General features: G+C 52.7%; 3 protein-coding genes across 3 annotated transcripts; all 3 read left to right on the top strand.

Annotated features, from left to right (window-relative positions):
• Positions 1–224: 224 nt before the first annotated feature.
• SETTUDRAFT_176395 (uncharacterized protein) lies at positions 225–5548 on the top strand (the record flags this gene model as incomplete). The annotated part of the gene is made up of 2 exons (XM_008025432.1): positions 225–2834; positions 2882–5548. 2 exons carry the CDS (start codon positions 225–227, stop codon positions 5546–5548), a joined length of 5277 nt encoding a protein of 1758 aa, XP_008023623.1.
• Positions 5549–6776: 1228 nt separating this feature from the next.
• On the top strand, positions 6777–9185 carry SETTUDRAFT_168207 (uncharacterized protein). The gene is made up of 3 exons (XM_008025431.1): positions 6777–7106; positions 7157–8785; positions 8842–9185. Exons 1-3 carry the CDS (start codon positions 6799–6801, stop codon positions 9104–9106), a joined length of 2202 nt encoding a protein of 733 aa, XP_008023622.1. The 5' UTR covers positions 6777–6798; the 3' UTR covers positions 9107–9185.
• A 307-nt stretch (positions 9186–9492) lies between these two features.
• On the top strand, positions 9493–12917 carry SETTUDRAFT_148654 (uncharacterized protein; the record flags this gene model as incomplete). The annotated part of the gene is made up of 2 exons (XM_008025430.1): positions 9493–12476; positions 12586–12917. The coding sequence occupies 2 exons, from the start codon at positions 9493–9495 to the stop codon at positions 12812–12814; spliced, it is 3213 nt and encodes a 1070-aa protein (XP_008023621.1). The 3' UTR covers positions 12815–12917.
• Between the last annotated feature and the right edge of the window lie 722 nt (positions 12918–13639).

Raw genomic sequence — 13639 nt, 5'->3', positions numbered from 1 at the left:
GCCAACCAGCACCTGTGCCTGCGCCCGCACCGCCACATGCAATGGTCATAGGTCGCTCTCCCAGGTGATAGCACCCGTTGAGCCGCTTGTCCAAGGGTCCATGTCGCAGTGCTGCCTGCATCCAGAGCTTTTCGCCGCCTGCAGTCCCTCCTGTCGAGCTCAAGGCGGCCATAACGCCCCCACCTGCTTCAGCGACACCGCCCGCCCCATGAGCCCGTCGCAACATGGAAGACAGTAGCAACGCCGCCCCGTACGCCTCGCCGCCCGTCCATGCCACTCTCCACCATGCCCCGGACGCCTCTGCCTCCAGGCGCACCTCGTACCGCCGTCCCACCGATGCCCAGCCTGCCGACCCATTCCAGTCGGTGCCCGCCATGTCCACCACCATGCCCAGCAACACTGCGCGGCCTGTCGCTGCCTCGTCAACCGCTACCAGCCAGAGACGGCGAAACAGCAAGATTATTCTTCCCCCAACCACAGGCGCAATGGGCGAGTCGATCCCGGCGGCGCCAGACGTGCCGCGCGCGCCACCCTCATCGTACAAAGATCCATACTCCAGAGGCGTAAAAGTACCAGCACGTTCAGGCTCGGGGCGGTCGCGCGACCCAGCCATCCACTTGAACCCGAGCAGACAGCAGGCCACTATCCAGACAGCTGCGGACAGGCTCTACAACCTGCGGTCGCCACCATATGCGCCAGTCGAGCCATTGGCAGGAGCCGCAGGGCGGCGTGGCCCGCAGCGCGGACCTTCGGTGCCAGACCGATCACCGCTCCAGAAGTTGGAAGGCAAGCTGGATGACATTAGCAAAGAGGAGAGGAGAGCGAGGATATTCGAAGCCGAGCTGGCAGCCCAAGAGAAGATCGAGGCCGAAGCTCGTGCAAGACGGGCGCGAGAAGCTGCACAGAAACAGCACCGAATTGTCTCTCAACCAGTCTCCCCACCAGATCGTTCCCCCGGAACACCCACCCGAGCGAGTAGCAGCAAGCGCCACGCTTCAATGCCCACGGAGAAAAAGCACCTGTCGCCACAGATAACCCAGTGGGAATCAGACGACGGGTACATTCATGATCTGACCGAGCCTTGGGATCCCACCGCATCAGAAGGCGGAGCGGTCCAGCCTGCCCAGCAGATGCCAGCACAGAGGGGACAAGCTGTTCCGCGAAGCACCAGTCTAAAAGGCAAGGAGCCAGTCAGAAATTCTCCACAAAGTGCTACCTACAGCGATCGGAGCTCGCTTCCATCGCAGAGAGACCAGAAGCCTGCGTCGGATGCTGCAGGGCTTGGTCTGATGGGTGTAGATGATAGCTCGACTGTAGCTGAAGTGACTCGTTCAGAAAGCAAGAGAGGCCATGAATCGAGAGACAGTCGAGGCATCATGGCTGCACACATGGAAATGCAGCAAGAATCCATTGACCGGAAGAGTGTGCCCCGGGTGGTTGATATCCCGCCAACCAAGCCTCGCATACCGCCCGTGCCCAAGACTACTCCGGTCATCATTCCCCCCGTGCCTCAGACCACTCGAAAGAGTGTCGTGTTTTCCGAGTCGGAGTCGGAACTGGATTCGCACGATCCTGAGAAACAATCTCGCAATCGTCACAGCCGTCACAGCGGTAACAGCGGTCACAGCAGTCACAGCGAGCCGGAGAGGATATACACGCCTGGACCTATGCTTGAAGAATGGAAGGATGCCCCTGTCGGCACTCTTGCGGCTGACGATCTTGACTTGAACGCACCAGTCACAGCGAACAGTGGCAACAAAGCATGGTGGGAAGAAACCAAATTGAACCGTCGGAGGCGTGCTAGCAGCAATCACGCTGAGCCCATGTACGACGGCTATGCCGACGATACTCACGTGCCAACTGTTTTCAACCCACGACTATACCTCAAGTGTGGACCGCTTCTGCGCTACACGGGCCTTCGCAAGGACCGCAGCAAACCAGGACAAGAGCGAGAGATCTGGCGAGGTAGCATCATGATTGTGACGGTTGATTCTCGATCTTCATATAGCAAGTCACCGACGTTGCGGCTGTTCAAGCAGCCAATGGACCTCCTGCCGCCACCACCACAAGAGGTAGACCAGGACCAACTCGACCCATCGTACGTCGATCCTATTGAAGGCCAGACCAAAGTGTCACGCACGGGCAAAACGCTGTACGTCAAGCCTGTCGATGAGCTCGCCGAGGATGAAGACTTGTCGTGCATCGAAGATGGCACAGGCCTGTTCTCTCAATCTCGAAGCACCCACAATGGGACGGCTGCTAAGTCCACCCGTATCCACAAAAGAGACGGCGAAAAGCTGGGCAAAGTGCGCGACTTTCCTGGTATTCGTTTGTACGCTGAGCGAGGTGTGACATTCTGGCGCTTCAACATCGAAGTCGAACTTGGAGCTAGCCAGACCCGCATCGCCTACAAAATCAACCAGGGTCCGGCTATTGGATTCTGGGTCCCTGCCAAGGGAGAATCTATGAATATCATGTTTCACAGCTGCAACGGATTCTCCGCTAGTGTCGATCCGGATGAGTTTTGTGGCCCAGACCCCCTGTGGCGCGACGTCCTGAACACGCACCAAACCCGTCCATTTCATGTCATGATTGGTGGTGGAGACCAGATTTACAACGACGCCGCAATGAGGCAGACAACTCTGTTTAGGCAATGGACTGAGAACAGGAATCCAATGCACAAGCACCACCAACCATTCTCAGAGGAGATGCAGAACGAGCTCGAGCAATTCTACCTAGATCGGTACTCGATGTGGTTCTCACAGGGCTTGTTCGGCATGGCCAATTCACAGATTCCCATGGTCAATATCTGGGACGACCACGACATCATCGATGTAAGTGTTTTTCGTCACACCACACAAGCAAATGCTAACACGCTCAGGGCTATGGATCTTACCCTCACCACTTCATGCAGACCCCAGTGTTCACGGGGGTCGGTGCTGTCGCCTTCAAGTATTACATGCTCTTCCAACATCAATCCGTACCTGCCGAGACGGAGAAGACGGAGCCTTCGTGGGTGCTTGGTAAAAGCCCTGGTCCTTACATCAAAGAGCGCTCCAGAAGCGTCTTCCTGCGGCTCGGCCGACCGGTAGCTTTTCTTGGCCTTGACTGCCGCACAGAACGTCGACGAGATGAGATTCTTACCGAAGACTCGTACGACATCATCTTTGATCGTCTTGAGGATGAGATCATCAAGGGCGAAACCAAGCACTTGATTGTGCTGCTTGGTGTACCCATCGCCTACCCTCGATTGAACTTTCTTGAGAACATACTGACAAGCAGACTGATGGATCCTCTCAAGGCCCTTGGGCGCACTGGCATGTTGGGTAATTTCGTGAACAAGTTTGACGGAGGTGTAGAGATTCTCGACGACTTGGATGACCACTGGACAGCAAAGCACCACAAGGAAGAGCGCAATTGGTTCATTCGCGAGCTGCAACACATTGCTTCCACCAAGTCTGTGCGTGTCACTATACTCGGTGGTGACGTCCATCTCGCGGCAGTTGGTCAATTCTACAGCAACAAGAAGCTCAACATACCAAAAGACAAGGACCACAGGTACATGCCGAATGTCATTTCCTCGGCCATAGTCAACACGCCGCCTCCCGATGTGATGGCGGATATTATCAACAAACGCAACAAGGTGCACCACTTAGACTCGGACACGGATGAAGATATGATATCCCTGTTCACTCATGGCGTGGATGGGAAAAAGCGAAACAACACTCATCTGCTGCCCCACCGAAACTGGTGCAGCATTCGAGAGTACAAGCCAGGATCTACACCGTCGGCAACACCGTCACCGCCTGGCACTCCAGACGGCCCTGGCATAGGAAGATCGCTGTCGGATTTCACGCCTGGCCAGTTGGTGAGAAGACTCAGTGGACACACCAGGCCTTCCGCGCGGCGACGTGCCCCTCCTGTCTCTTATCGGAATAATCCCGCTTATGCTGCTGCCGATGACGAACAGGTGGGCCACTATCAGCCGCAGTCCTCATTCTCGCCTGATCGTTCGGAGCCGGAAAGGCCTACTCGCTCTCGCCGCAACTCCTTGTCGTCGCTGTTCCGTCGGCGTCCATCAGTGGATGGCTCCCGCCCAGGCACTGCTGAAAGCGCAACACCTCCACGGAGCCGCCGGAGCCTATCACAGGACCGGCTGTCCGCTTTTCGACGCCGTCCCAGCGTTCTCAGTAGGAAGAGCACGAAGCAGGAGGAGTTTATCAACCTCGAAGGCGGCCTTGATATTTGTCTCAACGTCGAAGTATCACAGCATGACCCAGCTGGTATCACAACACCATATCGACTTCTTGTGCCAGCTCTTGATTATGTCGAACCCGAGCCTGACGAAACAGAAAAGGAGCCGCGTAAATCTGGAGATTTCTTCCGTGCATTCCGTCGAAAGCAAAAAGACACAATTGGCGATGATGGGAACTCCGTCTCAGGCAGTGAAAGTGGAAGCGAGCTCGGCGAAATCTCCAGCGAGGATGAAGAGCGTCTACGACAACAGTACAAAGTTGGGCCCAGAATAGTGATGCCAAGTTTAGGGTCACGGAATCGACGCGAGTCTGCTTCGGCCACTGCCACGGCTTCAGGCTCGGCTCCCGTCGTTGTACCAGCCCACTCTAGCAACCCTGTCATAGCCCCTACTCGACGTGAGAACCTTCTGAGCTCTGGATTCCATACCAATACAGCTCGGACAGTAGGCCCTGCTCAGTCTGACGGAGCGTTTCATACCCCAGCAGTTCAGATCCCAGGACGACAGAGTCTGGACACGAGCACAAGCGCCAGTAGTAGGGCATCGGCGTGGGTCAATCTCACTGATAGAAGACATACCAGTGCACCTCAACAACCCCAAGTGGTGCAAACTGCGCCCCAAGCGACTGTGCTTCCACCTCACTCGCCTTCTAACCGCAGACAGCCTTCGTATAGCAACTCGTCCCACAAGTCACAACTTCCTGCTACACAGCCGGATGCCGACTTGAAGATCCCAAGGAGATCAGTGAGCAGTGCTGCAGGCCAGAGTCCTTACAGCATTGGCTCAACACCGTCACAAAAGCGCTCCAAGCGCGAGTCGTACCCACCACATCCGGCCGTTGTTGGTGCAGGCCCAGGCTCACCATACACGCGCGACGGACAAGGTCTTCAGGCTAGACAAGACACAACAGGTGTCGACTACTTCAGCAGCGGAGGTCGCGACGGGAAAAGTCACCCGGCCATGGCGCCCAGACAAGTGATTGATCCAGAGTACAACGAAAAACCAGTTCAGCGTGCAGACTACGCCGCCCAGCCACAGCGAAGCGGTTACGACAGGACCGCGGCCACATACCCTACATATCCCCAGCGCAACGGCAGCGTTGGACCCGCAAACAGATACCTTGGCGGCGCGGCATATGACGACGACGATGACGACGACAGCCTTGACAGTGCCGACGACGACGACGAGCCGAGCCCCGGTGCACACCAAGGCCTTGGTTCGCAAGGCGAAGAAATGAGCCAAGAGAGTTTCGTAATGCCCAAGCAGAGAAAGAAGTGGCAGATCTGGAAGTAATAGGAGCGGAACGAGAGCGAAAAAAAGAAAAAGTTGTCACGGGATAAGTGAAACTGTTTAATGCCATCCATGCCGTCACAACTTCACGGTTCGCTCCCACCTGGATTGCTTAATGAATGTTACGATTTGCGTATATAATGATTTGGTGCTGCGTGGCGCATCACCATACGGAGTGTTTTGCTCTTGTTGTTTTGGGGTTCAGCGGGTTTGACATAGCGGATATCCTTGCTTATTCTTCTGCCTTTTTTTTCACTCCTCTCCTTTAAGGAATTCAATCCATTGCTATAGACTTTTCTCTTGACTGCCTTGCAAATGAGTGACATTCAAATGTCGATCCATCACTGTGCAGTCACGAGTCACTACTCTGGCCGCTCCGTACATGGTTCATGCAAGTGCTCTGTTGAGTCACATACGTGGGCCAAAAATCAACGTCTCACATCACAGGCTATCTATCATCACTGTGGGTATGCTGCAAAAACAAAAGACGTAGGCTAGGCGTAGTCCAGGTGCTGGTGCAAAAAGCAAAAAGAGGAGATATAGTCCTGGTGGGGCTAGGGGAGATGTTAGTATAAGAAATCAATCGATATCGCGGGAGAAACCTACTTCGAACCCACGGCATCCGCATAACCTGGATGAGGTCATAAGAGTCTGACGAATCTTATAAGAACGGCGCGCTACCACTGCGCCACAGGACTTTTTGTCCTTGGACTGATTGATTTTGAGGAAATTTTTGGGTTACAAAGATTATATTCTGAAAAAATCAATGACAATCAGAGGTTCCACGGGAATCCTCGTCTTACCACCATAACCCGGGTGACAAGCGGGGTAGCGCAAACGTCGGTGAGTGATGACACAAGGAGCGGCGCTAAAGCGGTGGGGAGGCTGGTGCTGGCGTGAGGGGTTGGCCAACCGCATCCGCCTAGTTCCACGTTCAACATCTACCACGGTGCTCTCTCCTGTTTGTTGCATACTCGTCGCTCCTGGCCTCAGGCAAATCAATCAGACGTTCAACTACCTCTCATACAGTAAGCTATTCGTTTGACCCCTCTTTATTCGATGCAAGCCATCTGCATCTTCAAGTGGCGGTCTGCATCCCTGCACATTGCTTATTCCAGAGTGGCCATGTACATAGCGACGGGAGCAGCTATGTGCTGGCCGCATTTCCAATGCTTAAATCAGACATTATCTGCATCATGGATCTCGTACTAACACACTGTCAAGGCGCCTCATTTTCGCAGGCCACCACCACCATGACGATTCGGGCCTCCAAATTCACGCCAAAAGTGCTTCTCGAGGCACCTCGGCGGTCTGAAGGCGCCCCGAATTCCGGCGCGTCGCAGATTCTGTATTCGGTTTCGACGTACAGTTTCTCCGAGCACGCGAAGAAGGGTGAGATTCGCATCCTGGATGTTGAAAGCCAACAGGCCAGCCTTGTCACGGATGACAAGTCCTACAGCGAGCCTACGTGGCTTGATGATAAGGCGATGCTGTTGCTGAATTCAAAAGATGATGGCACTACCAACATTGTCATCGGGTCGCCACATAACTTTGAAAAGAGGTATGTAGTAAATATCCGCAATATAAACATGTTTGTTAACTCGTAGTTAGTAAATACACAGCTGGTACTATCGAGGGTCCCGTAAGCGATGTCAAGGTCTACTCGCTCGGTGATGGCACATATGCACTCGCACTTGTTGGCAAAGCCAAGCCAGATGGCACGCTCTTCAACCCAGAAAAAGTCAAGAAATCGCATACGTCAGGCAAACTATACAAGTCTGGCTTCGTCCGTCATTGGGACCACTATGTGACTGAGAATCGCAATGCGATATGGCTTGGCAAGCTGACCCCGAAGAAGACGGATAGTTCAGAGGCTCTTGAGTTGGAGCACCCACTGAAGAACGCATTGAAGGGCACATCGTTGGAAAGTCCTATTGAGCCATTCGGAGGCAAAGATCACTTCGACATCTCCAAGCATGGCCTTGTCTTTACCTCAAAGGACCCTGATCTCAACCCGGCCACCCATACCAAGACAAATATTTACGTATCCGCTTCTGAGGACTTTTGGGACAGATTACATTCGGAGAGCATTCCTGAAATCAAAAAGGCGACGATCAAGGACTTTGAGGGCGCAAGTACCTCGCCAGTCTGGTCCAACTCTGGCAAGATGATCGCGTTTCTCTCCATGAGGACTGACGGTTATGAGTCCGACAAGAACCAAGCATTTATCATCCACGATTACAACAACCCATCGGGTGCTATTCTTCTCTATGCCTCGGAGGACGGCAAGGGGAAGTGGGATCGGAGTCCGCAATCGATCGCGTGGAGTCCCGACGACTGGCAGCTGTACTTCACGGCCGAGTCACACGGTCGCGGTAACCTATACAGGAGTGGGCCTCCAAAGCCAGGTGGCGACATGCAGCCTCTTCCATCTCTGCTTGTGAAAGGCGGAACTATCGGTGGTGCACAGGTTCTCAAGAGCGGTGACATCTTTGTCACATCAAATAGCTTGATCGAGAACTCTTTGTACTCGTTGGTACCGCTCGCTTCCCATTCCAAAAGTACCGAAGTCTTCAATCTTCCTACTGAAGACCGGCCGTACGACTCGGATCCCGACCATCTCACGACCAAGTATATTTCTTCCAACACACGATCAGGCTCTATGTTTGGGCTATCGCGTCGTCAAATCGACGAGATCCACTGGGACGGCGCTGCGCCAGGTACCAAGGTGCATGCTTGGGTCGTCAAGCCCAGCGACTTTTCGTCTGGGAAGACGTACCCACTCGCATACCTCGTCCATGGTGGACCACAAGGCGCATGGACCGATGGTTGGAGCACGCGGTGGAATCCCGCCGTATTTGCAGAGCAGGGCTACGTCGTTATCTGTCCAAACCCTACAGGCAGCACAAGTTACGGCCAAGACTTTACCGATGCCATCCAAGGACAATGGGGCGGTCTACCCTACCAAGATCTCGAACTAGGATTTGAGTATATCAAATCTAACATCAGCTATGTCGATACAGACCGTGCCGTTGCTCTCGGTGCTTCGTACGGCGGTTACATGATGAACTGGATTCAAGGCCATCCTCTTGGTCGCAAATTCAAGGCTCTTGTAACTCACGATGGTGTCTTCAGTATGCACGGCCAGATGGCCTCTGAAGAGCTCTACTTTCCCTTCCATGATCTCAAAGGCACACTCTGGAACAGCCCTGAGAGCTGGGCGAAGTGGGATCCTAGCAAGTACGTTACCTGGTTTTATTCAAACGAGATTGATTGCTAATTATACTATCCCACAGTTACACAAAGAATTGGGCTACCCCACAGCTCGTGATCCACAGTGAGCTGGATTACAGACTGACAATTAGTGAGGGGCTGGCAGCATTCAATGTCCTGCAGAGCAAGGGGATAGAAAGCCAGTTCTTGACGTTCCCGGATGAAAACCACTGGGTTCTAAAACCAGAGAACAGTTTGATGTGGCACGAGGTTGTACTGGACTGGATCAATGAACATGTGGGATTGGAAAAGTACACGGAGAGTGAGAAGGCGACAAAGGAGGAATGAGACTAGTCTGACCATGAATTCATTCATACATGCACAAGGTGGCATATGAAATCACATAGTCTCAGCGTTGATATTCAATGGCATGATAGCATTTTGATCAAAAAGCTCAATGAGATTAGATTGTACCTAGTGCACGTGAAGGATGCGACCTTAGCGCGATTCTGTTATCGATAACAATTATTTTCTCGGAACCTTGAAGCTTCCTCGGCGGCCAGAACTTTTGCTCCCACGCGCCGCCAATCCCACCACAACAAGTGCAGAAGGCATCGTGGCCTGTCGACCCCTAATAAGAACCCAGCGACTCGTTTCCTGCTACACGATTGCCTGCGCCACCAAGTAAGATCGACTACGGAAGCAGAGGCGCCCACGCCTGCGCAGCTCTCGACATGCCGAAGAAAGCCATCGACTCGCGCATACCAGCGCTGATCCGCAATGGCGCACAGGAAAAGAAGCGCAGCTTCTTCGTCGTTGTTGGCGATCGCCAAAAGGACGTCATTGTCAACCTCTACCACATCCTGCTCAACGTCGACGTCAAGTTGAACAAGTCGGTCCTATGGGCATACAAGAACAAGCTATTAGGGTTTTCCAGTCACCGCAAGAAGCGCGAAAAGAAAATCAAGAACGAAATCAAGCGGGGGATACGCGATATCGATACCGAGGACCCATTCGAACTTTTCATCTCGACGCAGAACATCCGATATGTCTACTACAAAGAGACGGAAAAGATTCTAGGTAACACATACGGCATGTGTATTCTGCAGGACTTTGAAGCGCTTACGCCCAACCTCCTCGCGCGAACTATAGAGACGGTCGAGGGTGGAGGACTGGTCATACTTCTGTTGAAGGGCATGACCAGCTTGAAGCAGCTATACACAATGTCCATGGACATTCACTCGAGATACCGGACAGAGGCGCACAGTGACGTCGTTGCGCGCTTCAACGAGCGTTTCTTGCTATCACTTGGAAAATGCGACAGTTGCTTGGTTGTCGACGACGAGCTTAATGTGCTTCCGATTTCGGGCGGAAAGCATGTCAAGCAATTACCGCCACCAGACCCAGAGCTAGAGGGCAAGACACCAAAGGCGAAGGAGCTGGCAGAGATTAAAGAATCGTTGGCGGACTCGCCCCCTACCGGAGATCTCGTCAAACTTGCGAAGACTGTAGATCAAGCAAAGGCCCTGCTGACATTCGTCGAGGCCATTGTCGAGAAGACCCTGCGAAGTACGGTCACGCTAACAGCAGCCCGTGGACGTGGTAAATCAGCAGCTTTGGGTGTGGCTGTAGCGGCCGCTGTTGCGCACGGCTACAGCAACATCTACATCACATCTCCAAGTCCAGAGAACTTGAAGACTCTGTTCGAGTTCATTCTCAAGGGCTTTGATTCGCTCAACTACGTAGATCATCAAGACTACACCATCATGCAGTCCACTCAACCCGACCAGAACAAGGCCACTGTAAGGATCGAATTGCATCGCCAGCATCGACAGGTGATTCAATACATCAAGCCCGAAGACTCGCATGTTCTAGGTCAAGCAGAGTTGTTGGTGATTGACGAGGCTGCAGCTATTCCTCTGCCACTAGTGCGAAAACTCATGGGTCCATACCTTGTCTTCATGGCGTCGACAATCAACGGTTACGAGGGTACCGGTCGATCGCTGTCTCTCAAGCTCATACAGCAACTTCGCGAACAATCGCGAGGCAAGGGCGCCAATGGCTCGACCCACGTTGTAGATCGGTCAACAGGAAAGGAGACAAAAGATGCCTCGGAGACCACGATGACTGGTCGTTCGCTACGAGAGATTACGCTTTCGGAGCCCATTCGATACGCTCAAGGCGACTCTGTCGAGCGCTGGATGAACGACCTTCTATGTCTTGACGCAACTCTACCACGAAAAATAACCACACAAGGATGCCCGCACCCCGACAAATGCCAGCTTCTTCACGTAAACCGCGACACCCTGTTTTCCTACAACCCGGCTGCAGAAAAATTCTTGCAGAAGATGATGGCGCTCTACGTTGCCAGTCACTACAAGAACACGCCAAACGATTTGCAGCTCATGTCCGATGCGCCGGCGCATCACCTATTCGTTCTCACCGGACCTACAGAAGAGAACAAGCTTCCTGAGCCTCTCTGTGTTATCCAGGTAGCGCTCGAAGGTCAGATTAGCAGGGAAAGTGTACTAAACAGTTTGAGCCGAGGACAGCGTGCAGGCGGTGACTTGATCCCATGGATTGTATCCCAACAATTCCAAGATGAGAACTTTGCAAGCCTGTCTGGTGCTCGTGTGGTGCGAATAGCAACGAACCCGGAATATGTCAACATGGGATATGGATCAAAGGCCCTGCAACTCCTGGTTGACTTTTACGACGGCAAACTTGCAAGCTTGTCCGAGACGGAGCCTCAAGAGGTGGAGCAAATGCGAAGGATAACAGAAGCTGACTTGGAGGACGCATCACTTCTAAAGGATAACGTCAAGATCCGGGAAGCAAGCGAGATGCCACCATTGTTTGCTCGGTTGCAAGAGTTGAAGTCACCTAAGCTTGACTATGTCGGTGTATCATATGGTCTCACTGCGCAGTTGCACAAGTTCTGGAAACGCGCGTCTTTCGTGCCAGTATACCTCCGGCAAACACCCAACGACCTCACTGGAGAGCACACATGTATCATGCTGCGCTCACTCGAGACAACATCGTCAGACGGCAGCTGGGTCGCTGCATTCGCCAAGGACTTCCAGAAGCGTTTCCTTACCCTCCTCTCGTACCAATTCCGCACCTTTCCATCCATCACGTCCCTCTCGATAGAAGAGTCCGCTTCAGCAGGATCCAAGCTCGATGCCGATCTTGCCGCAAAACCCATCAGCAAAGCTGAGCTAGACGCCATCTTCACGCCCTTCGACCTCAAGCGTCTCGAATCCTACGCAAATAACATGCTGGACTACCACGTCATTCTCGATATGCTCCCATCGATTGCATTCCTCTACTTCACCGGCCGTCTCAAAGGCCAAGTCAAACTCAGCGGCGTACAAACCGCACTCCTCCTTGCCATTGGGCTCCAGCGCAAGGAATTCTCCGATCTAGAAAAGGAACTCAATCTCAACTCCAGCCAGCTCATGGCCATGTTCGTCAAGATTGTGCGCAAAGTAGCCACGGCGTTCCGCGGCGTCGTCGAGGGCGCCGTCGAACAAACAATGCCCGAGGCTATGGATATTGATGAGAATGGCGTCGACGGAGATGCTACAGCCGAAGATGCACGCCGCTTCAAGCCGCTTGAGAAGAGCTTGGAAGAAGAGTTGAAGGAGGGCGGCGAGGAGTTTCTGGCCGAGGATCGAGAGCGACAGAGAAGCATGATTGATGCTTTGCCTTTGCACAAGTACGTTTAACCCCCCCACACTTCTTTTCTTCTCACATTCCATCCCATCCCATCCCACTACCTTTTTATAACCCCTCACAACAACCCAGCTAACCCACATCCCCACTAGATACGAAATCGGCGCCGGAGCCGCCGACTGGGAAGAAGCCGAACGCGCAATCAGCAACGCCACCAAAAAGGGCAACAATGCCGCAAGCAGCATGACCGTGTCGGTCAAGACGGGCGAGAAGAAGCGCAAGGTGGGCGAGGCCGTCGACGAGGCCTACAAGGAAGCAGAGAAGTTCAAGGACAGCGCGGCTAAGAAGAGCAAAAAGCACAAGTCGAGCAGGAAGGCTTGAGCAAAATTTAAAAGCTTGATGCTGTTTTGTTGTTTGTGGTTATGTTTATGTTTGGTATTATGGATGCATGGTCTAATGGGTGTTGAAGGGCGTTTGATATCCCGTTCCCCCCTTAAAAGAAATTTCAAACTCTTATCTGTTGTGTGCGTGTGTGTGTGTGTGTGTGAAACGTAGAACTCTTGCATCTTATATCTTGCATATTAACATTACACTTATTCACTATCTACTATCTATCCCATACATCCACATCCACACACACACACACACATATATTAGCGAGAAAGAAAAAAAAAGTTGGGAGTGAAGGTGAGGCTACTTAGACTACCTGAAGAGAGATGTAAACACATTCATCAAAGATACAAATTATACTAATTCTTGAAATTGAAAGCAATATAATATGATTGTTAGAAAACGGGCAAGAAAAAAAAGAAAGGCAAGGGATTGCTAACACTGCTTGAAATCGTGGCTTGGATGAAAAGAAAAGGGAGAGAGAGGGGGGGGGAGTCGTGGAATTGAGAGGTGAGCAGGTTAAGAGAGAAGGAGGAAGAGAGCAAGCAAGAGAGCAAGCAAGCAAGGAAGACTGGGGTGGGGGATATCATATGCTTCTGTCAAACCAAACGAGAAGAAGAAAAAGAAAAAAAAGCAGGGAAATGGATGCCAGAAAAATCACACAAGCCCGCTTTCTCGAACCGCACAAAAGGGTTCAAAACACCGTCTCTCCACCCCCCGCTCTTGCTACCCCCTCCCCCCCCTTCTTTTGTGTTCTTGCTATGCTCAACATACATGGACGATTCGTGAGAATGGGGTTCTCTCTCTTTTCTTGCT

This window comes from Exserohilum turcica (assembly GCF_000359705.1).
Source record: "Exserohilum turcica Et28A unplaced genomic scaffold SETTUscaffold_14, whole genome shotgun sequence".
In the NCBI taxonomy this organism is placed as follows: domain Eukaryota; kingdom Fungi; phylum Ascomycota; class Dothideomycetes; order Pleosporales; family Pleosporaceae; genus Exserohilum; species Exserohilum turcicum.
This window is presented reverse-complemented; position numbering and strand designations above follow the sequence as displayed.

What these genes read in the sequence shown, in the direction of transcription:
- SETTUDRAFT_168207 (XM_008025431.1), top strand. Translation starts at nt 6,799, where the DNA reads ATGACGATTCGGGCCTCCAAATTCACGCCAAAAGTGCTTCTCGAGGCA. An exon ending in CCACATAACTTTGAAAAGAG is followed by an intron (nt 7,107 to 7,156) that starts GTATGTAGTAAA and finishes ACTCGTAGTTAG; the next exon opens with TAAATACACAGCTGGTACTA. An exon ending in GCGAAGTGGGATCCTAGCAA is followed by an intron (nt 8,786 to 8,841) that starts GTACGTTACCTG and finishes ACTATCCCACAG; the next exon opens with TTACACAAAGAATTGGGCTA.